The sequence below is a fragment of the Acartia tonsa genome, chromosome 4 (assembly GCF_053477335.1).
Source record: "Acartia tonsa isolate MP-2025a chromosome 4, ASM5347733v1, whole genome shotgun sequence".
Lineage (NCBI taxonomy): Eukaryota > Metazoa > Arthropoda > Copepoda > Calanoida > Acartiidae > Acartia > Acartia tonsa.
Genome location: NC_137263.1, coordinates 54,695,207 through 54,721,549, shown reverse-complemented (window position 1 = coordinate 54,721,549; position 26,343 = coordinate 54,695,207). Strand labels below are relative to the sequence as shown.

General features: G+C 32.1%; 1 protein-coding gene across 1 annotated transcript in view; it reads left to right on the top strand.

The window, feature by feature from the left end:
* LOC145317810 (uncharacterized) overlaps positions 1–26,343 on the top strand; it is a 177,948-nt gene that overhangs the window by 75,801 nt on the left and 75,804 nt on the right. The window contains exon 5 of the mRNA XM_080159078.1: positions 25,679–25,774. Coding sequence (XP_080015204.1) covers positions 25,679–25,774 — 96 coding nt within the window. The remainder of the gene's footprint in view (positions 1–25,678; positions 25,775–26,343) is intronic.

Here is a 26,343-nt window from a genome sequence, read left to right as displayed (position 1 = left end):
TGAAGGTCCAAGGATGGGTAATAACTATTTTGGAGTAGGGTACGTCCACACTCTTAAGAAAAATTGCCCTCTTGTAGAAAATGCCAATAACCTATTTCTTTCAAAACTAGAATTAAAACAAGGCCAAAAAAACAAACATAAATCACCCTCCTGCCTACTTAAGATAAAACACGTGAAATAGGTCCTACGACAAACGAAGGAGTCCTAAACGTCGGAGTGGACACTTAACCTAACCTAACCTATTCTAGACCATCTTATAGGTTTTTTAAGTGCCTAACCCATGCGTAGGCTTATTTGTTAATTCATATCTTAACCTAACCTAATCTGTATAGAAATACTTAATAAAATTAATATTTTAACACTCCTGCATTTGTTCACTCCGACGTTTGGGACTCCTGGGTTTGTCCTGGAACCGTGAAATACATTGTAACGAGAAAAAAAATCCAAGTATTACAATTAGATAAAAAATTATTGTATATGTGGAATGTGTATTTGAAAAGAAAACATTTCTCAAAGGACTTTTGGCTCCCATTCTGTAACTTAATCAGAACAAATGAAAATACTGAACAGATGTAATCTGCATATTTTAGTTTGATTTTGGTATTGTTATAATATTAATATGAAAACAATGACAATATACTTAAGAAGGGAATCTAATAAAAAATATCAAAGTATAAATAAATACCTATCTATAATACAAAGTAGCTTGATGTCTGTCCGTCCGTCTGTCTGTCTGTTCGTCCGTCCCTTAAGATATCAGTAACCACTGAACCGATTGGATTATACTCTTCAGGGAATATACAAACTGGTCCAGTGGTGGTTTTAGGCTATTTGGAGGGACACCCCCAACCCCTTTTCATTTTAGGAGCAGTTGGAAACTTTATATGTAGCCCCTAGAGGCTAGGGGCGAACCCGCTAGTTTATTATAAATGACTTTTTAAACAATTACAATTTTTTGATAATTTATTTGAAAGTTGGGCTCAAGTATATTTTGATATGTTATTTTAGTTTAGGTTAGGTAAATTATAATGATTTGCAACAAGATACAATTTTATTTAATGCAGTTCTGAGACCCTACAAGTGTGAATGTTCGTCTGTCCTACCGTTTAGGTCCTCGCTTTTTTGGATGTTGTCATCCTTGTTTTTTTTGTATAGATTATGAGCAGGTGTTTGTACATTATCTGATATCCAATAATTGTTGTAATATATGCAGCAATATTGCAGATTTAGAGTGTTGCATGTATTCTATATACAGTAGATGGAGGGTTGCAATCAGGAAGGGAGGGGACATTGGGCTGTTTATTGCAATAACTTTGGGGACTTTTATTAAATTTTAATTGGTTAGTTTATTAAGTTAAGTGTCCAAATGTTTCTAATTTATTAATTGCAATCTACAGAAGGTTTATTTTTAGTATCATAATTGGGAGCATCAATTTATCGGCCATTGTCTGATCCCTTTAGATCAATGGGTTGCAATAATCATTTTAAGATATACTACGAAATTTCGCCGAGTTTAAAAGTTGCAAGACTCTTGTATTATAAAAAAAACCAAATTTTAATGACTTAATGAAAGCTAATAAAAACAAAAATAAAATTAAAATAGCATTTTTTCAATAGTAAAGGATTAAATTAAAGCTTTATTTTTCCTTTGGTGTTACAATTAACACTTAAGCTCGAATAAACTATTTTAGTTTGAAAGCGTAAAAGAATTTCTATGTAGAAAATGCTTAATAATAAAATAATTTTACTATTAGCCACTTGCATCCAGGGACTTCGTAACACATTGGAAAGACACCATTAGCAATTATTGAATTTTATTTCATCTATGAAGTTACAAACTCAAAATACTAAAAACAGCTTTTCTAGAAAGCGAAGTGTAAAAGCAGTTTATCTGTTATTAAAAAAAAAATAGATTGCTATACTGACATCCCACTCCATTTGTATTTATGGATTTATTATTACTTAAATCTTAGACCAGATTACTATACTAAGTACTCTAATTAAGTGAAACTTGTAGCTGGCTAAAATAACGCTCCTCCATCATTATCTCCTGGATGAACGAACTGACCAATAAATGATTGACGACAATTTTTGACCCGTCATAATATCCACATATATTCTATATCCAATATTAATACAAAATGTTAAATGTTTTAAGTTTTCACATAAGATGTTAATACATGTTGGGAAATGTTAGGAAAATTTAAAATATTTGTGAGCAAGTGAGTTATAGAGTAGATAATCCGCATAAATCCTTTGAGTAAAATTTCAAATGTCTACTAAACCTGGGGAGCGATCAATAATGTTGGTAAGGCCAGGCCACAAACAAAGTGCTCAGATTTGGTCTGGACTAAAATATACTTATAACAGAATAGCAATAATATATCATCTATTAGCATTAAAAAAAAATTATACACGTAAAGTACTACATAGATTGTTTCCAACAATGGATTTATGAATAATTATCATAAATTCTAATGAAGTGAACCTTGTAGCTGGCTAAAATAACCCCATGTACACCCTTTACCCCATCCCCTTCTCTCCTAATGGATGAACAAGCTGATCAATAGATGATGTCCATGTTAGCAACCTAGATTGAGGTTTTTACCGTGTCATAATATCCACGTATCGTATATTCTATTTACCTTTTTCAACAAAACGATTACAGGCTTTTTGTTGTATTACAGGTAGAGTTATCAATATTTTGACTTTTTTCCTTGTTTTCTTTTTGTTTAGAGCAAGTGATTTAAGCAATAAGAGATATAAGTTTTCCGGAATTTTAATGTAGGTAGTAGATTTGAAATCTGCATCAAATTTTAAGGATTTTTTAAAAAATTCGTTTTTGTAAAATTCTTTATCTAAAAGCGAAAATACATTTTAAGTTAATTAATTTTGACCAATAGGATAGGTGGATTTTAAACTACCTGCGCTCTAATTGGTTGAATGATGTACGACATCCAATCAGAGCGCAGATTTTTTAAATCCACCAATCACAGATGCCAAAATTAATTAACTTAATTTGTATTTCCGCTTTTAGATAAAGAATTATACAAAAAACGAATTTTATAAAAAATCCTTAAAATTTGATGCAGATTTCAAATCTACTCCCTACATTACAATTCCGGAAAACTTATATCTCTTATTAAGCAACTTACAGCAATGAATTCAGTTTTAGCTTGACCTCTTGATAAAATTAATGTAAACAAATGGGATTAAGATTACTATTGAAGTAAAAAGTTTTGTTACAAAAAAATCATCAAATGCGTTGTTAAGTTCAAAGTGTCAAAAACAAAGTCGTAAATGCATATAATCAATCAAGCTGTAACCATTAACTGAATTAATTCGAAAAAAATTAGTAACCTTATTTATCTGCCCCCCAAATATTATTTTTTATTTATTTCGCTTGTTGACTATACCTTATTCCTATCATCAATCGATATAAAAGCCAAAAGTAAATTAACTAAATTGTTTATGTATTTAAAAATAACATTTTATTAAGAAAGCTTGAGTTTAATGCAGCAATGTGCTAAGATAATTTGCTCCTTTTCTTGCATAGTCCCTTTCTATACAAAAAAACATTAGTTGAACCGTTTGAAGATGAGCATACATATAACCCAAAGAAAGAATAGCTAAGCCTCCAAAGAAAACAAGCACAACAAAGTTCTTTATATTGTTGTTTATTTAAAGATTAATTAATAAGAGATATAAGTTTTCCGGAATTGTAATGTAGGGAGTAGATTTGAAATCTGCATCAAATTTTAAGGATTTTTAATGAAATTCGTTTTTTGTATAATTCTTTATCTAAAAGCGGAAATACAAATTAAGTTAATTAATTTTGGCATCTGTGATTGGTGGATTTAAAAAATCTGCGCTCTGATTGGATGTCGTACATCATTCAACTAATTAGAGCGCAGGTAGTTTAAAATCCACCTATCCTATTGGTCAAAATTAATTAACTTAAAATGTATTTTCGCTTTTAGATAAAGAATTTTACAAAAAACGAATTTTATAAAAAATCCTTAAAATTTGATGCAGATTTCAAATCTACTCCCTACATTAAAATTCCGGAAAACTTATATCTCTTATTAATTAATACTAAAAATTAATATGTTTCCAGTACATGATATTATTCTTTATTAAGCAGATTACAATTCTATATATAGTTTAGGTTAAAATAGGCACCGTTCTCACCTGCCTGGTGCTTGGGGGGAGGGGGTATACAATTTAACATACAATTTAAAGAGAGCAAAACTTCTCTAAATTTAAGTATGTCACGCTACGTTAGACCCCTTTTATCAAAATGTTAGGCTAGGTAAATTACTTTATTTGTGACTTGTGATATTGTGTGCAAAGATTGAAATAAAATTGTGCAATTCCATGAGAACTTAGCAGCAGAGCCAGTCAGGATGGTGGGGGGGAGGAGGGGGCAGGCAGCCCACCATACAAATGTATTATTAAATATCAATATGGTCTAAAGGACACTCGCCTACATGCCTTTTATTAAAAAGTGTTTAGAGGTTAAATTTTAAAGCTGAGATTTGGTTAAATTTTGTGAAATGAGTTTAACTTTGAAATAAAACTATGACAGAAGTTTAATTTTTGATAAAATGTTTAATAATGTCAATCTTATTTTCTGCTCATTAATTTAAACTTAGATTAGAGCTTAATATCACAATAAGGTTGTTAATAGTTTAGCAGTAATGGGCCTAAACCTAAAAAAATCATAGATTAGCTTATAAGTAAGGGTTTCTAAGTCTTATATATTCCTATGTAAGGGTAGGAAAACCCTAACTTTTTTGCTAGTCAAATAAATTTTGGAATTGGTCCAATATGACTTTGACACATTAAGATAATCAAACAGGATAACGTTGTGTCTGTACCGAAGGATCTTGCTAACGACCAAACTGATACGTTTCTCCTTTAAAAGATAGCTTTTCATAGGTCCTGGGAAAGTGTATAGCTTTAATGGGGGAGTTTTGGAATATACTAAAACAAATTTTTTAACGGATCAAACTACTTTTAGTCCCATAAACTATAAAGCTGGACATAGTTCATTACATTTTTTTGTAGGGAAAACAACTTTTAAGTGTGTTTGAATAACATAATTTTATTTTAAATTCCCAAATAAGTGAAAATGTCCGCATGTCTCTTTAAAGCATAAGTAAGTTGTCACGCAAGGATAATATAATAAGTAATATATATGGATAATATAATATATTATAACAGATAAATCATGAAACCACGGGTAAAAATAGCACCAACTGTAAGAAGTACTTTACATAGCTACTTGGATTAGTAGATTTTAGCAGGGATCTTAAAGGATAAGTCAATATGGTGATACACAAAATTAGCATTTTCTATAGAATACAATAGGTGGTTTCAAACGATTGGACGCTAAACTTAATGAACCAACTAATTACAATTTAATAAAAGTCCCAAGAAAATTGTATGATAAAACTTTGGGGACAAGTGTTAAAGTGTTATAAACAGTCCAATGTCCCCCCCCCCCCTGAGATTTAAGTCACAGTGACATTGCACATTAAGAAAAAATATTCGGGTCCAAACCTTAAACCTTTATGATTCCTTTCAAGCCTACAGTCATTGTCATGTTGTTATAATATAAACAGAACATTTTGTTTAAATAATGATCCTTGTAATTGTTGGAGAAATGCTTTCTTAATATTTTCTATCTGTATACTGGTTGTTTCAAGTTTTAAGTTTAGTTGCAGATTAAAATCCGCTGGATTAGAACTGGTTCCTAGCCATACTGAAAAATTATGGCAGGGTAATACAGACAATGTTCTGCAAATACTAAATTTAAAATCATAATATTGATACCAGGTTTTGTTAGCCCTGGCTTTTGATCCCCCAGGGGGGTAACAAAACTAGTTTTAATCTTCTAATTTTTATTTTGATTTCCGCGGAAAACTGACTATAATACGATGCGATAGTTAACTCGAGTCATATGATTTTCTAATAATTTTTATCTGTATGTATGTATACTGGTTGTTTCATTTTAAAAGTTTCTTTTTAATATTTTTAATAATTGATGATTTTTTGGTGTATGTGTGTGGAAATGCACATCTACCCAGGGAAGGAAGGAGGGGACATTAGGCTGTTTATTACACTAGTCCCACAAGTTTTATATCAACGTTTTCTTATTCGTCAGCTTGGCATCTTAGGGGGCTTATATTGAATTTTGATTGGTTGGTTCATTACGTTTAGTATCAAAACGTTCCAAACACTAAGTTTCATCTACAGAATGGATATTTTTGTGTATTATCATTGGGAATGTACCTCAATTTATCTGCAATTGTTTCATCCCTTTATATACATAAATAAAGAGGTTCAGATTTCTGCTAGTGGCGATGCCAATTCTTATATAAAAGTAATAGGATCTGTGTCTGTGTTTACTGAAGGATCTCGCTAACCACTTAACTGATACGGTTCTCTTTTACAGTGGAGCTTCTCGTAGAATCTGAGAATATTTATAATTTTTCCCGAAATTTTGTCTTGTTTCGGAGGGAGAAATTTTTTTACTTTTTCTTATAAAAGCTAAAATAAAAAATGGGCGAAGATGTCGAATTCATGCTCACCACTTTAAGAATCCTTAGAGGTCTCTAGGGGCGTAGAATTAGAACAACTTGTTGATTACAATATATATCTATCCAGTTTTTTAAAACTCTATGTTGGATTTATTACCTAAATTGTACCTTAACTGACCAATAACAATTTAAGAATTAACAAGGATGACAACATCCATAAAAGCGAAGCACTGAAACGGTAGGACAAACGGACATTAACACTTGTATAGTGTCTAAACTGAATTATCAGAATATAAAAGTATAAGAGTCGAAGCAAAATTGTAAGTAAATTTGTTGAAAAACTTCTTGATACAGGATAATGTTTATTGAGTTTATGGACATACTTACATTTTTAGGATTTGATTATAGAGTTGCTTCGTTTAAAATATTGTTCTTTGTTGTCCCAGTAATCAATATACCAAAAATCAGATCAAACGGATAATTAGATCACATAAAAATTTGCTGTTAAAAAATTAGAAAAATCAACATGTTTAAAATGGACGTACGGACATTCTGGTAATGATTATAGAGTTGCTACGCTTTCTAAATCGTACCTAACTACTACAGGAATCATCATGCAAAGTTTGAAATCGATAGGACAATTCCAACATGCCTAAATTAACGAATAAAAGCTATCTATCTCGGACGGACGGACGGACGTACGGACGGACGGACCGACCCTAATTATAGAAAAGCTTCGCTTTTAAAAATAATGTTTAACCGTAATAAATATAAGAAAACAAAAATAAATAATTTTCTATTAACATTTATTTCTTGTTTTGTCTGCAAGTATTATTCACCTATAACCCTGACCTTATGAAAAACTTTTTACAATTACCACTCTATTCAACTTTCTCTTTCTACTTCTTTCTCTCTCTCTCCCTCTCTCTCTCTCTCCCTCTCTCTCTCTCTGTCTCTGTCTCTGTCTCTGTCTCTCTCTCTCTCTCCCTCTCTCTCTCCCTCTCTCTCTTTCTCTCTCTTTATCTCTCTTTCTCTCTCTTTCTCTCTCTCTCTCTCTCTCTCTCTCTCTCTCTCTCTCTCTCTCTCTCTCTCTCTCTCTCTCTCTCTTTATATCTATTTCCTGTTCTCTTTTCTTTTAATTGTAATACTATATTTATTACAATTATTATATCATTAATAATTCTTATTCGTTGTCTTAACAACTTTGGGGACTTTCATTGAATTTTGATTGGCCGCTACATTAAGTGGAGTGTTGTTCTACCACTAACTGTGATCTAAAGAAGGGGTAATTTTATTTCTCATAATTGGGGATGTAAATCTATTTATTGGCCATTGCCTTATCCCTTTAGATCCCTTCATTTGATCCTAATTCATTTTAATTCTATACGACATTTCACTTTTCTCTTCAACCAATGTCTACTGGTAGTGGCGTAGAAAAGAGGGGGGGGGGGGGTGTCAAAGGCCTTTAAGAACAACAATAGAGTTGTGGGGATGGGGGGGGGGGTCGACCTCTGCCTTATTTAAACAACTTTGGAGACTTTAATTGATTTTTGAATGGTTTGTTTATTAAGTTAAGTGTCCAAATTCAACCACTACACATTGGGGCAAATCCAGAAACAAGGGGATTTAATTATTTAGAGCCCGAATTTCGTGTTCAAAATGTCATATTAGGGGTTATTGAGGTCAGGGAATGCATTTCTAAACTTATCAGAGAAATTTGAGAATTTTTCAGTAGCGCAGCTACTCTATAACTTACTTTTTGGGCCCTTGAAAGTGTATCTATGTCAATTGTAGTCCGATTTTAGTATTCAAAGTGTCAAATTAGGGTTGTTGGGGTCTGGAAATTCATTTCAGTATGAGGGGAGGGGATGGTGTAAAGGGGGTGGATGGGGAATCCTTATTTTAGCTGGCTACAAGTTTCACTTTAAGTAAAAATAAATTCATTATAAATGTGGGCATGATTGACATCAAATTTTATAAACTAATATCTATATTTATAATGATATTAAGATTCTTGTTTACCGTTTATATGTATATTAGCGGCTTTGCCCCTAGCCTCTAGGGGCTTTGCCCTAAGAGGTATTTTAAAAAAAATTAAGTATCTCTGGTGTTGCATCCACTACATTAAAAAAAATAAGGGGGATTTTTGTTTTTGAGTGGGTTGTGGGTGTCCAACCACCCAAGAAAATAGCCTAAAACCACCACACAACCAGTAGGTATATTCCCTGAAAAGTAGAATCCAATCGGTTCAGTGGTTACTGAGATCTTAAGGGACAGACAGACAGACAGACATTAAGCTACTTTGTATTATAGACTAGCAGCTTCGCCCCTAGCATCTATGAGCTTTGCCCCAAGAGGTAATTTAAAAAAGAATACCTCTGGTGCTGTAACCATTACATTTTAAATTAACTGCTTAAGAAAATTTTGAGGGATTTTTTGTTTTTTTAGAGGGTTGAGGGTGTCCCACGCCCTAAGAAAATAGCTTAAAACCACCACAGGACAAGTAGATATATTCCCTGAAGATTAGAATCCAATCGGTTCAGTGGTTACTAAGATCTTAAGGGACGGATGGACAGACGGACATACATCAAGCTACTTTGTATCATAGATAAAACCCAGGGATCTAAGGGACAAAACAATGACTGATTAATGTATGTAATGTATGTATGTATGTAATATTAATGCAGCAAATTATATTACAAAAAAATTTATTGTCTGTAGATGAAAATTAGTGGTTGAAACGTTTCAACACTCAACTTAATGAACCAACTGATAAAAAAATCAAACAAAATTCCTAACATCGCGTTGTTAAGCCAACCAATAAAAAACGTTATTATAAAACTTTGGGGATTAGTGTAATAAATAGCACAATGTCCCCTCCCTACTTTGTATTATAGATTAAAACCCAGGGATCTAAGGGACAAAACAATGACTGATTAATGTATGTAAATCCCAAATATTGATACACCAAGTTATATTACAAAATTAATTGTCTGATGATGACAATTAGTTGTTTAAACGTTTTGACACTGAACGTAATGAACCAACCAATAAAAAAATATTATTATAAAACTTTGGGGACTAGTGTAATAAACAGCCCAATGTCTTTCCTCAATAAAACTGCAGACATTAAACATAAAGACCATGTAACTGCATAATTTTAAAACAAAGCATTACCAAATGACAGACGGATAGGCTACTTGCTAATTCCGATTTCAATTGATTATAAGAACATCACGTTGTTTGCATATTGATTTTACCTTTCCGCAGTGAGGGAGGGGACATTAGGCTGTTTATAACACTAGTCCCCAAAGTTTTAAAGTTATGTGTTCAAACGTTTTAAATACTAATTTTAATCTACACAAGGTAATTTTGTGTATTATCATTGGGGATGTACATCCATTTATCGACCTTTGTCTTATCCCTTTAAATCCCTTATATTTGTAATAATCTATAGTTACATTAAAACCTCGAACATAAAAAGGTTTAGATTTAGGTTTAGCCCCCCCCTCTCCCCTCCCCATCATTATAATATTTATTATTAACTTTAATTCAAAGTCTGAATAACTATTTCCCAATATAACTATGTTTTTGTGTCTTTATTTATTTGAATTATATCTTAAGTTTTGACTTTAAAAGCGCATTTAAACACTTTTTCTTGCAAACTTTTTGTGCACTCACCCTCAGAAAACGCGCTAAAAACCCCTACGGGTAAATGAAACCAGTACAGGCGATTATAATATGTCTTTGGGCAATCAAATAATGTATTTTTAGCCGGTGGCAACCGGTGAAAACATGTTTCCTCTTACTGTCTACTTAAATGTTGATTATAAAACAAACAAAAATAAACTAAAATCCTAACTTCATCTAGAATTATTTAGTACTTATTTCTTTAATTTGTGGTTTTTTCTTTTATATTGTCAAAATACATGTAGTTCATGACTCACCTGAAGTTATTTTGTCTAATTACGTTAATTTTAAGAGATTTTATAATACTTTAAAAATTGTTGGTGAAACACAAAAAGTATGCCTTTTTCTATAAGAAAATTTTTGCATTTCTTGGCTTTCAGGCATTAGAAAGCTTACTTAAAAAGCGTATTTTTACGATTCCTTTGAAATCTGATGTACATTGGGTATGATAATACTCATAGAATGATTAAAACTTGATTTGGGGGTGGTGAATTGAATCCCCTTGTTGCCCCTATGTGCACTAGTTGAAATCTACAAAAAGGGTAATTTTGTATAACATCATTATGAATGTACATCAATTTATCATTGTCTTATCCCTTTAGATCCTTAAAAGAATCTCTATCTTAAAAGTGTAAGTGAACCCTTGTCTGAATGTCAAATTAAAGTCATCTTTCTTTCTTCTGATCCTATCATATTTGATGGAACATTGCAACTATTAAATATGGACTTGGTACCATTTTCAAAGATATTTTTACAATATCTTTCTCCCTCTCTCTCTCTCTTTCTTCTTCTTATTTCTTTCTTTCTTGTCTTTTCTATTTCCCTCTCTCTTTCATATTTGATGAAACATTCAAATATGGACTTGGTGTCACTTTTACTTTAAAAGAAATCTTGCTTTTTATGTCTAAATCTCTCTCTCTCCTCTATAAATTAATTTATGCAATTATAGTTAGATTATAGCCTTATTTATTAATTATTTGGACAGTTGATTTAATTGTCAATGCTGATTAAAGCCATTTAAAGTTAATTGAATGCTTTATCCATTAATTTTATAGAACCTCAAATGGGTCTACTGTTTTTTACTTTTTAGGTTTCTTAAAAGATATTGAAATGTAGATAGCAAAACAGTAAAAAGTATTTAAAAAAAATATATTTACCAAAAAAATTTTCTTTTTAATTCTTTTTATGTGTAATCTTATCTTAGTTCAAGATATAAAAGATTTAGATAGATTAAAAAAATAAATATATAATCTAGGGATCTTAAGAACTGTCTATTCCCAACTATGATAAACAAAATTACTCCTTCGGTAAATAATGATTATGATTATCTATTATACAAAGTAGAACGATGTCTGTCCGTCTGTCTGTCTGTCCGTCCGTCTGTCTGTCCGTCCGTCCCTTAAGATCTCGGTAACCACTGAACCGATCGGATTCTACTCTTCAGAGAATATACCTACTGGTCCTGTGGTGGTTTTAGGATATTTTCTAAGGGGGGTGAACACCCCTAACCCCCCTAAAAACAAAAAATCCCCCCCATTTTTCCAGGGGCGAAGCCGCTAGTTAATCATATAGGAGAACGTGTATATAAAACTTTGGGTACTAGTTTAATTTATAGTCAAATTTCCCCCCCAAGCCTATTCAATTGCTAACTTTCTACCTTGCTTTATTGTTTTTCCAGTTTGGCTTTAAATATTAAATTAGATATCCGCTGGATTAGAACCGGTTTTCAGCCATACTGAGAAAATAATGTATTGACAATTTTCCACGAATAATAAAAGCTTTGTAAGCCCGTGCCTTCGGAATGTCAGTTATACTCTTTGATAATTTTTCATTTTAATATTCGCTGTCTATAATATGATGCTATAATAACTATTCTAAGAATTGTTAGCTTAATTGTATTGCCACTAGGATTCCCTATAATCATTATTAATTCCAGTAAAGTTTCTTTACAATGTACACAATTGTCCTTGTTTATTGATGGATTACCTTACTGACCCTCCTCCACAGAGAAATATGAATGGATATATTATTTCTTGGATGTTGCACCAGATATTCATGTACTCTGATAATAAAGCTAGGCTCGCAAATGTCTAAAATAACAATACTACCAATCCAACCCCTTTACCCCGACCCATAACCTACTAATGGATGAATGAACTAACCAACAAATGAGATCCAAAATAGCAAGCTAAATTGACGACAAATTTTACCTTGTCACTATATCCATGTATATCTTATATCCATTGATCTATGCCAGGAGTGCCCGGAGCTTATTTTCTAATGAAGTGATACTCACAGCTGGCTAAAATTACGATAACCCCCAATCCACCCCCATTACCCCATCCCATAACCTATCGCTAGATGAACTAACTGACCAATAAATTAGGTTCATATTGATAACAAATTATCCACTGTCAATATATCCACGTATATCCTATATCCATTGATCTATGCCAGGAGTGCCCGGAGCTTAATGTCTAATAAAGTGATACTCGCAGCTGGCTAAAATTACGATAACCCCCAATCCACCCCCATTACCCCATTCCATAACCTACTAATAGATGAACGAACTGATCAATAAATGAGGTACATATTGATGACAAATTATCCCCTGTTAATATATCCTGTATCCATTGATCTATGCCCTGAGTGCCCGGAGCTTATTGAATGCAACCTCAAGTTTGTACAAGTTGTTTCTTTTTACAAACAACTTCTCATAATTAGCACACACAACTTTTACACTTATACTATATACTATCAGGGATATAAAGGGATAAGACAATGACCGATAAATTGATGTATACACAAAATATCTCTTGATGTAGATTAAAATTAGTGGTTGAAACGTTAAGACACTAAACTTAATGAACCAGACAATCAAAATTCAATTTAGGCCCTTGAGTTGTTAAGCCAACAAATCAGAAAACGTTATAAAAATTATGGGGACTAGTGTAATAAACAGCCCAATGTCCCCTCCATTCCTGCTATACTACACACTGGCATAAAATGCATTTTTAGGGATGTAACAAAAAAATCATTAATATTTAATAAAAAGTATATAAATTGATATTACCAGGATGGTTTATAAGTTGCTGGCATCCAGGAAAGTTTAACATTGGCGACTCCACGATTATTTCTTGTAATGCTAGATCCAGGATCTTTATAATAATTGTCACCAGCAATATTTCACCATGAACTTCAATTGTCTAATGAAAATTTATATCAACTGATTATTCATAGCCGGATTGCGGCCATAAATAAAATAAGTTTTTCACTTGTTTTGTAATTATAGACTGACGGCCAAAGTAAGTTGTTTACTGGATAGGGATATCTTCACTTAAATTAAAGTATAATATTTATTCAAATACATATAATAATTACCAATTGTAACACAAAAGTAAGGAATGAGAACGCCAACTAGGACCGTACAAATGCGTAATCCCTAATAACCACCTAAGGATATTTATTTCCCCTATTGTCTGACGGACAGACTGGTATACAAACAAAATAAATTGTAGAGTATCTTTTCCACACAAAAAATAATTGAACTGGGCTAAAAAATCTTGCAACACTCATTCTTATTCTTTTAACTTTTTATTGATCCTAACTTTTATAACTAAATAGTTTAGAAAGCGCAGCTACCCTATAAATTGTATGTCAGTACGCCCGTCTAATTATCCTTCAGTTTCTTACACATTTTTATTCGAATTTTAAATATTTATGTTATATGTTAGATGAACTAACTAAATGAATATTATTGAAAATTTAGTTTTTCTTTGCATAACTTCATTTAATTATTTTGTATTCAAAGGGACAGAGAGGGTTTACAAAATAGTTTAAAACCATCCCAAGCCTTAAATCTGAAAATAAAATAGCAGAACCCATTTGAAGCCCACCTGAAATATAGAATCCAATCGGTTCAAAAATCATTGAGATCTTAAGCTTTTGGCAAAAAACCTTACTACTTTATATCATAGAACATAAACCTTTGACTCACTCCATTATCGATTCAAAGGGATAAAAAAAGGGGTCGGACCAAGTAGAGGGGAACGTTGTACAACAATAGAAAAAGTATTTTCAATAAATCAGTATGAGATTTCTCGCATGAGTGATCCTCCTCAATAAGTACATAAATGATGGGTAGGTAAAGAAGGTAGAAAATATTCAATATATATCATTTTTTATAACCACTCCCCCCTCCCTTTTTTGATACCTCTTTCTCGATAAACGATATTTTCCCTTTGATATATATTTATTTATTATCTCCCCCCCCTCTTTGTCTCTCTCTCTCTCTCTCTCTCTCTCTCTCTCTCTCTCTCTCTCTCTCTCTCCTTCTCTTTTTCTTTCTCTCTCAATTTTATATATATAAAAAATAATAATAGTTTATTTGTAATGCCTACAAATCTAATAACATAATTGTTTTTTTTTTAGCATGGCTTAGATACCGATTAATATCCACTGGATTAGTACCGGTTCTCAGTTATACTGAAAAATCATGTATAACATCGTATAAAAGACAATTTTCTACGAATTTTTATAAAATTAATACCTGTTTTGTTAGACCTGGCCTCTCTAATTTTTTAATTTGACTAGGTAGCGAAGCCTTCTAAATAAATTAAATGGCACTTGATTAACCAGTCTAAGACTTAAGACGTAAAGTAAAGATTTGACACTTGAAAAGTCAAATCATGAAATGAAACAATCTAGGAGTAATAGGTAGTTTCCCTCAAAGTGGTTTGTCGAGCACAGACCCCCCCCCCCCACAATAGTAGTTTTTGTTTGTTTTATGTTTATTACATTAGGACAGGTTGAAATAGGTAGCCTTGGAGGGTTACGGCCTTTTACCGCTAGAGTTAAGCATAGAAAAAAATCTCCTTCCAAATTTTATTTTCACTTTATTTAAAAAGGGTGGGGGGGGGGGGTTAGGTGCCCGATATGCATTTTTATGGGAAAGCACCGAGTAATATTATATTTCAATTACTTCACACCTGGGAAAATTATTATTAATCAAAGCGAAAATTATCAGTTATATTTATGATTGATCTATCATAAATGGGGAAAAAATAAAATATTATGTACTGTACACTGTTTAGAGTAAAGTAAAGCACTGGATATATAAAATACGTGGATATTATGATTATGATTATTATGAATTTGTACTCAATTTAGCTTGCTAATATGGACCTTATTTATAAGCCAGTTCGTTCATCCATTAGGAGGGGAGAGGATGTTTTCTCCTACTGATCCAATATGTCAATAATTCACCCTTTTATTGCACGACCTTTTTCAACTCTCTAAGTTAAAGCTGGGAGGGAGGAAACATTTGACTTTCAATTATTCTGGTACCCAAAGTGTTTAAAACTCGTTTGTCTAAATACTCTGGGAACTCATCAAATCTTGATTGATTGGCACAAATCAGCAGTGTTTAAATCTGTTTACCAATCATTTTAATTTATAAAAAAAAGATAATTTTGTTTATATTTATAATAAGTGTCTATCTCCCCCCCCCCCCGTTTGTAACCCCCAGATTAAGTTACCAAATTTTTAGAACTATAAATTATATTTTCTCGTATTCATTCGAATCCGGTGGATAGGAACCGGTTCTCATCCATACGAAAAAACTATGTCTAGCATCGTATTATATCCAGTTTTCTACGAATATAGAAATGTACAATCATAAGATTAAAACCAGTTTTTTAGCCGGTGCCTTCGGCACCACGGGGCTAAAAAAACTAGTTTTAATCTTATAATTGTACATTCTATATCCGCGGAAAGCCGTTTATAATACGATACGAGAAATAACTATTATTTCATTTTTATAGTTCTATAAATACAAATTTATCTTTGGTATAACAATTTTAATTTTATTTTCTTGGCGCAATATGTTTTTGTTAAGTATAAGAATCTTTAATATTGTATGTATGTATGTTTTAATTATATATGTATATTAAGATATATAAGTTGGAAAGAATTTTTAATGTTATAGGGAGATTTGAAATCTGGATCAAATTTTAAGGATTTTTTTTTTTATAAAATTCGTTTTTTGTATAATTCTTTATCTAAAAGCGGAAATACAATTTAAGTTAATCAATTTTGACATCTGTGATTGGTGGATTGAAAATTATCTGCGCTCTGATTGGAGAAGCTTAAGTGTCGCACATCATTCAACCAATTAGAGCGCAGGTAGTTTCCAATCCACCTATACTATTGGTCAAAATTTATGAACTTAAATTGTATTTCCGCTTTTAGATAAAGAATTATACAAAAAACGAATTTTATAAAAAAAATCCCTAAAATTTGATGCAGATTTCAAATTTCCCTCTAACATTAAAATTCCTTCCAACTTATATATCCTAATGTATATAATCATGCATATGATGTAATATATGTACATACACGTATGGCTATACCTACAGAGGATTTAAAACTATAAAGAATCGATAATTCTAGTGTCATATTCTCACACTTATTAAACCATTTGAGAAGGTATATTCACACAGCAGGAGAACTTCTCCTTTTAAAATCTTCCATTTTATTCACCCTTTCTCCTAAGATATCAAGGAAGGATTGTAGGTTTGAAGGAGAAGAAGGTGGACAGGCATGCTGCAGGGGGCAGGATGTGCTTGCAGGAGGCAAGGTTGGCTGGCGGCTGGCAGACAAGGAGAGTTATGATAGTAGGGTAAGGCCGGGAAACCTTACAGAATCCGAATGTGCCTGGTCTAGCTGTGCCACCAGTCATGGGACACACACAACAAATTAAACTTCTGTAATTACACAAATTACTTTACAATGTAGAATTTATCAAGACATGTTATATAATATGAAACTAGTGATTTTAACTGTGATTAAAATGTTCTGATGTGAAAATATAAAGTTAGATATAGTTGACAATATAAAACTTTCAAAAAAACATCAAAATAAAATAGATAAATGTTAAAATTTGAAGTAAAAAAATGTGACTGTATAACTATTTTGGGTGTTAATATTAGTTCTGAGGTGGCCTGGCCCTACTTCATAATTTTACCAACAAAGGCATAACAGAATTTAAAATATTGATTTCATTTTATTTTAAAATCTATTCTTTTATATCTAGGGACTAAGCCATAAACAAATCAAAAGTGATACATATTGTTAGAAGTTATAATTATTTTAATCTCTTGCCCAACTTAAATGAGAATTGTTATTTATCGCATCGTATTATAAACAACTTTCCGCGGATATAAAAAGATTAACACCAGTTTTGTTAGCCATGAGTGGCCAAAGGCTCGCGCTAACAAGACTGGTATTATTTTTATTTAATCATTCGTGGGAAATTATCTGTAATACGATACTATTCATGATTGTTTAGTATTTCTTAGAACCGGTTCTAAGTCAGCGGATAATAATTGGTTTCGAAGCCATACTGGAAATATTATGCTAGGGTTAAATAAGCTTGATTTTTTAGATAATAGGACTTAAAAGCAGCTTAACATTTGGTATCTTGATTAAAGGTGCACTAACGTAAATACAGGGAGCAGAGATAATTCAATAAATTATTCCTACACGTACTAAAAATATATCTTGAAGATACTCTGTCTTTTTACAATAATTTTAACTAGCGCCTACGCCCCTAGAGGCCTCAAGGGTAATTGAGGATGGAAGGGGTGTTTGGATTTTGGAGGGTAGTGATACCCTCCAATAAAATAGCTATAAACCTTCCTAGTACCTATGAGAAGGTACACTAAAGGAGAATCGTATCAGTTAGCTTGATCCTTCAGTACAGACAGACACTTACAGATCCTTTTACTTTTTTATAAGGCTTGCCATATACCATACCATTCCTAGAGGCCTCAAGGGTAATTGAGGATGGAAGGGGTGTTTGGATTTTGGGGGGTAGTGATACCCTCCAATAAAATAGCTATAAACCTTCCTAGTACCTATGAGAAGGTACACTAAAGGAGAATCGTATCAGTTAGCTTGATCCTTCAGTACAGACAGACACTTACAGATCCTTTTACTTTTTTATAAGGCTTGCCATATACCATACCATTCCTGATGATAACAAATACACAAACAGAATTTATTTTTATAAATGCATTTATTGTTCTCTCTGAATCTGGTGGATATAAGCCTAACAAACAAACTTATTATTCTTTGGGGAGAGCACATTTTTTATTTGGATGAAGTCAGAACTACCAATGAAGATTCTTTTTTCAATATGGATTAGAACAGGTTCTCAGCCATACTGAAAATCACTAATAGCATCGAATTACAGACAATTTCCCACGAATATTAAAATAATCATAAAATTAATATCAGTCTTGTTCGCCCAAAACTGGTTTAAATCTGATATTTTTTATTTTGATATTTGAGAAAAGCTATAACACTATACGATTAATAGCTATACTTCTCAATAACTTTATAAGCTGTGACTGGCAAAAACGGCTGCAATCATCATATTCACTTTAATTACAAAGCATTAAATAATATGACGTCGGCAAGACTCACTATTGCACAGCCCATGTAAATGCGTGATAAAACTGGTCTTTATGCAATATTTCTTTAGCCATGCAATCCCTTTACAGTATTAGGAGGCAGCTTGAAGTGCCTATAAAAAAATGACGTCATACAATACAAATGACCAATGCTAAGCAGTATACATTTTAATTGACCAATTGTAGGCCAGTATGACGTCATTTTTTATAGGTACTAAGCTTCTTTCATTATTAGGTCTTAGCAGTTACAGATTTTTTATAGAATTAGATAGGAAACTTGTTTGAATGTGCAAATATATGCAATCAGCTGTTTAGTCGCTAGTACCTTTAAAAACCTTCCTTCGTATTTCAGACATGATCCTATTTTTGTGACAAAGGTAAAGGGACCATTAGAAATATCTTTTATATCAGATTTTCTCTTTGCAATTTATACAGTTCATGGCTGTCAAACTAAAAATTTACAACATTAATGGTTGCCACATTAATAATTTTTAGCATTCATGGTTGCCATAATGCAATTTAAGAAAAATTAAAACTAAAAATTGTAGATCAGTCATGGTTTCCAAACTAAAATATACAAGTTCATGTTTGTCAAACTAAACTTTGTAGAACATTCATGGTTGGCACATAAAAATTTGTACAACATTCATGGTTGCCAAAATAGAATTTGTACAATATTACTGGTTTATACTAACTTTTGTAGAACCTTCATGGTTGTCATACAAAAATTTGTGCAACATTCATGGTACCAAACAAAATTTTTTAGACCATTCAAGTGAAATGTTCATGGTGGTCAAAATAAATTTTTCTCTAAGAGATTTTACCAAAAATATCATGATAGCCGCCAGGTGGTGCTTATAATATTTTTTTGATTATTGGCGATTTCTCTTGATAGGTGGGTGTACAAATCCTCAAAATAGTTCTAAATCTTCCCAGGAACTTTTTAAGAAGATCCACTGTAAGGGAGAACCGTTCTTTCATATAAGGATATCTATTTTCTTTTTCTATGTTTTTTTATAAACTTTTTTTTAAGGTTGGACAACCCCTGGAAGCATTTTTTCTGACCTTTGCTGGCTGTGCATACAAGTGTTAGATAAAATGGCAATGTGGTATAATGTCTCTGTATGTGTGTGTGTGTCTGTGTGGCTGTGTGTGTGTGTGTGTGTGTGTGTGGCTGTGGGTGTGTGTGTGTGTGTGTGTCAGCAATTCTGAAGAAACCTTAAAGTGTCACTGATTACACATAATATAAATGTATATATAATAATTATATCACTGTATTATAATAGCTTTACAAATTTCATAATTTCAACACACCAAAGCGTTTAAATTAATTTGTGTAAAAGATACATTTTTTGGAATACTGTACAAACAAGGATGACATCATCCATAAAAGCGAAGCACTGAAACTCTAGGACAAACGGACATTAACACTTATATAGTATCAGAACTGAAAATCAGAATATAAATGTATAAGAGTTGAAGCAAAATTGTAAGTGTAAATTTGTTGAAAAACTGCTTGATACAGGATAATGTTCATGGACATACTTAAATTTTTAGTACTTGATTAACGAGTTGCTTTGCTTGAAACATTATACTTTGTTGTCCCAGGAATAAACATACCAAAAATCAGATCAATCGGATGATTAGATCAAAAAAAAAATTGTTGTTATAAAAGTAAAAAAATCAACATGTTTAAAATGGACGTACGGACGGACATTCTTGTAATGATTATAGAGTTGCTACGCTTTCTAAATTGTACCTAACTACTAAAGGAATCACCATGCAAAGTTTGAAATCGATAGGACAATTCTAACATGCCTAAATTAACTAAAAAAGCTATCCGTTTGTGACGGAGGGACGGACGTACGGACCGACCCTAATTATAGAAAAGCTTCGCTTTTAAAATTTAAAAATTAAAAAAGCCCTGAATAGTTAGGACAAAAAAAACGTTGACACCTATAGAGTGTAAGAACTGAATAAGAAGAATATTAAAGCTAAATTTTGAGTATTGTTTTGCAAAACTTCTTAAATACAGGTTACTGTTTTAGGACATACTTACATTATTAGGACTTTAAAGAGATGCTTGGTCATAACATTGTACCTAGTGGTAATAGGTATCAATATTTCAATAATCAAATAAATATGATAATTATAATATACAAAATTTTTTTTTTAAATGTAAAAAATCAGCATTTTATAATGGACGTACTGGTAACGATTATATTGTTGCTGTGCTTCCTAAATCGTACCTAATTGCTATTGGAATCATCATCTAAAGTTTGAAATCGATAGGACAATTATCACCTGTTTAAATTAACATAAAGAGCTAACTGTACCGGACGGACCTACCCTAATTATAGAAAACCTCGCTTTTTAAAAGTAATAATATGTTTCAATTTATGAATAACGTGTAGCATATTGTAAAAAAATGAGATATGACATTATTAAATAATTCTGTTATAGAAGCAATGGCTTTCAACCATTCATTCAAAACTGTTGAAATCTCATAAAACCTCAGAAAAATGAAGAAAATAAAAATTCAAAACTCTTGAAAATTTCAATAAGAATAATGGTGAAAATATTGATGAAGGTTATGTGAGCTGTCAAACACATGACAAAAACTTGAGACTTTTGGTAAAAAAAAAGTGAAAAACATGTCAAAGCTGATAAAGTTTGGTGTAATATGTGAAATTATTTTGCATCATGGTGACAGAACTTTGGATTCAACTGAGTGAAGGATGTCATTTGATCATCAGGAAGAACAGGAGTTTTCTTTAAAGGTGCAGGTTCAAGTCCCACACATAGACGTCCGTAGGGCGGGGAACTTAAATGGGTGTTTACCCCCATCAAACTTTAAAACACCGTCTTTTACCCCTCTAAAAAAATTTAAAATACACAGATGATCCCTTCAAACCTTTAAAACCTCTCAATTACCCCTCCTCAATTAAAGTTTGGACGTCCTTTGTTATTTTTAGATTTGTTTTTAAGGATTTTATGACTTTAAGGGGCCTTTTACCCCCGCGGGAATCTTTTAACCCACATAATTTGATCTAAAATTGGAAACTCTTTTCTAGTTTATATAGACTTAATTTATTTCCTTACATTAAAGTTTTTAAAAAATATTTCGTTATTGGCCAAATTGTAATTGTATATTATTACATTTGTATTTTTCTTACTAGCAGCTGCGCCCCTAGCATATAGGGGGCTTTGTATGCAAAGGGAGTAAAAAAAGAGGTTTGAAATAGCAAAAAACCATACCACGACCTAAACCTAAAAAAATAACCTAAAATCATCCCAAGAACTATGTGAGACCTCCTTAAATTGGAGAACCTAACCGGTTCAGTAGTTATCGAAATCTTAATCTACAAAAAAAACCTTACAGGTAGAAAAGAAATATTATTGATTTCAGGAAATTTTGGATTCAAGTAACTTACTACAGTACCAATCCTCTGTCAAGTCACCAATAATTTACAAATCTAATTTATCAACAAGGGATATTTAGCAATTCAATTGAAGCAAATTTAATTTTAACAATCACAAACATAAAATCATATTCAATCTTAAGGTTGCCACAGCTTCTAAAAAAAATATATTTTATTTGAAAATAAAGGTACAACCTAAACTACTACCAGGTCAAGAGGTAGGTTACCTTTTTCTTTTGCTTTCAAATTTCTTTCTGTAAATTTGTAACGACTATGCTGTATTTATATTTCAAAGACCTAATAGAAGATCCCAACCAATGGGTAGAATTACATATAGCTCGTGTTCCATCTATTATTTTACTTTGATAATTGAAATATGTATGTTTACTAAAACAATGTTTTTTCTCAATAAAACTAATTACCTGAAACATTTCTGTCAGTCAAAAATTTGCGGCTACATGCTACTGTTATTGCAATATAAAATAATGCAGTTTTTGATAACTGTTACAATAAATAAAATTATTCTTTGATTTTATATATTAATTCGGCAACTATGGCAACTAACAACAGAAAGTTTAATCCTTTGATATGATTTAAGTTTGTGTACAATTGTTAAAGTTTTGGTTGGTAAAGTTTGAAGTGCTAAATATATTTATTTGGATGAATGGTAACAGAGGTGGCCCAGCTAATTTCTATGTACATCAAAGGTGGGAGAGGGTCAATAATTATCATTTGTTGATTTGACAAAAAAAAGTATAGATGTATAACATAGATAACTTCCTGGCCCAATTGGCTGCATTGTTTTTTGCATTGTAATATATGTACATATATATTATTACTTGGATGTTGCATCAGATTTTCTTTTACTCGGATAAAGTAAGCTCTCAGCTGGCTAAAATAACGATACCCCTAATCAACCCCCTTTCCCCATCACCTGCCCTCCTACTGAGTGAACGAACTGACCAATAATAAATAAGATTCATATTAGCAAGCTAAATTAACGACAAATTTTACCCTGTCATAATATCCACGTATATTCTATATCCATTTACTGAAATGTTCTCATGTATGGCAGCTGTTCTATATCATTACACTATGAATTATGCCAATCTAAATTTAAAAAACACAATGGCAAACAGATTTTTAAGATGATTATTGCCCTTTGTTACTGCAGCCCCATGTTAAATGCCAAAAAAGAGGCCAGGCTACAACAACATGATGAGGTCTTGGCAGCAGAGGTCAGCGGCGCCGGTCAGTTTGCAAGCATCAGCAGCGCGTTTACAGCCATTGGCGGCGGAACCAGCCGCACCCCACTTCATCGTTCAGTAAATAGAAAATTAAGCAATGAAGCGTCTATAGTTCCAATGAATTCAACTGGCGGAGGACCGGCGACGTCGGCCCATGCTGCCGCAGCCAACAAAATCCGCAATTTGTCGTCGGCAACGCACGGCGGCTACAGTCCGCCGGGCGAGAACCTGTTGCCGCGCAATCATGTTATCGGGTCGCGGGCCCGCTATGAGATGCAGATGCTGGACTCAACTCTGTACAACCGCCGCGAGCAGAAGCCGTCGGTGGGCAAAGAGGACTCCTCGTCAAATTTGTTTCAGACGCTGTTTCGGCGGGCAAGACGACCCTCGGATAAACACAAAGAATTTGTTGACATGTTACAGTTTCCAAAAGGAAATAAGTGAGCATTTTTTATTATTTTATATATTATTTATAACCTAGTCAAGAAAAATAATTAAGAAATTTACCAGTTAAAAAAGTTTAAAAAGAGTAAAATATTGATTTTAAAAAATAACTGTTTGGCGACTTTATAAAAAAATACATTAATCCACTTTTTTTTATTTTAAGTACTCTTTTCTTTAACAGGAGTTTTTATTAGTCCCAGATGCTTGTAAATGCTTAAGTTTTTATCGAAACTAATATTGTTTAAATTTAGTCCTCGTTATGGGTTTGGTATGGACAATGACCAGGCCAGCCAAACCAGCTCCCAGTCCTGTAGTCCAACATTCACCAGGAAAAAGGTCATTTAATAGGCTATTAATTAGCTTTGGAGTAGGTTGAATTGGAACAATTTGCAGTAACTAACCAAAGTATCTAAAAAATCAGCCATGTTACGTCATAAAAATGTGAGGAATTATCCATCCTTTTTCAGGGGTTTTCTTTCCCATTTCTCAACTCATCTTCCTCATTTTTATGATGTCAAATGGCTTATTTTTTATGCACTTTGTCCAGTTACCACTTTGCACTATTTTGATATTAGTTTAGATCACAAAATAAAATGATTTATTTGGACAAACCAAGGATCTTCAGGGATTAGACAATGGACCAATAATTGATGTTTCAACTAATTATGCTAAATAAAGTTACCTCTTCTATTGATGAAGATTATTGGTGAAAAACTTTAGACACTGAAGATTTATACAACTTAGTCAAAGGATTCAAAGAAGTATTTATGCTATTAAATTATAAAATATTATAAATCGTGTTTGTAAAACTTTTGGGACCCCCTTCCCACGTTGGGACGAACTGAAACCATCAAATGATAATCTTAAATAATTTTAAATTTTTAAGAGATTTAAAGCTAACAAATAGTTCTTTTCATAGCGTAAATCATTATAAATTAACATTAATTAATAGTGTATATGTTGTAAAGTATTTGATAAAGAAAAATAAATTTTTTTCTTCTTTGATAATAAAGTTTGGGGGCTCTGTTGTATATAGTTTTTGTTTAATTATGAAATGTTATACCAAATCATGTAAAATGTATGTATGTATAAAAAGTAAACATAAAATTGTACCTTATTCTGTTTACCCTTTTACCTAGATTAAAAGTATATCATATATGAGTATTATTGCTTAGTTAAAATGTATGTATATAACCACATATTTAATAGTACCTAAAACATCACAAATTATCTAAGTTTTGTATCTAGTAATCTTGTAAAAATATATTTCCACTTGGAAACCGATTAATATCTGCTGGATTAGAACCGGTTCTCAGCTACACTCAAAAATCATGTATAGCATAGTATTACAGACAATTTTCAACAAATTTTACAATAAAAACGGGGCTAACAAAACTAGTTTTATTTTTAAAAATTCTTATTTCATTTAAGCGAAAGCTGTCTGTAATACGATGCGATAAGCACAAACTATTTTTTCAATAATAAGTGCAGTAATAAAAATTTTTTATATCTTTAAAAATCGCCGATAAAAATGGAGTTACGAGTGATCTTGAAGACTACCTTAAAAACAGATGGACCTCAAGAGGACTTACAGATTTTCCTTAACTATTGTGTAGCTATTCTACAATTTTTTTTGACAACGTTTATATTCGGTTGGTGCCTATTTCAGGGTCTGATTTTGTACTGTAACACTTTACTAAATTGTACAAAACAATGAGATTAAATACCAAACAATGTTTCAACTTTTAGAAGCAGAATTTTATCTATTTTTAGCCCTTGTACATTTTCAACTTGCGAACATTATCAGTCTACTGGGTGTCTTCTCAATTAATTAATTAACAACGTTCTTTTTTCAGGTGCTTGGTATAGGAACAGACATCCCAACCGACCACAAGTTTCATACAGCTCCACGGATACATAAGTGGACCATTCTACATTATTCTCCATTTAAGGTTAACATCTTATTTAATACTAGTTGTTTAACCATTATCCTCTAAGAGAGATAGTAAAGGGGAATGTCAGAACAATAGCGTAAAACCATCCAATAACATTAATAGAGCTTTCCTTAAAAATAAAACCAATTCGGACTAATAATTTTCGAGATTTTTAGCTACGAACGAAAAACCTTACTACTTTATATAAGATAAGACTAGCGGCTTCGCTGAAGAGTAGAATCCGATCGGTTCAGTGGTTACTGAGATCTTAAGGGACAGACGGACGGACGGACGGACGGATGGATGGACAGACAGACAGACAGACAGACAGACAGACAGACAGACATCATTCTACTTTGTATTATAGATAAACTTTTTTACAGGGATAAACATAAAGCTTCTTTAGTAAGCTTATAATCAATTTTACTTTGTGTTTTGAGGAGAAAATGCCCATAAATAAAATGTATAGTATTTTTAAGGCGAAGCTTTTCTATAATTAGGGTCGGTCCGTCCGTACGTCCGTCCGTAACGGTTATTTTTTTATTTAATTTAGGCATGTTAGAATTGTACTATCGATTTTTTTACTT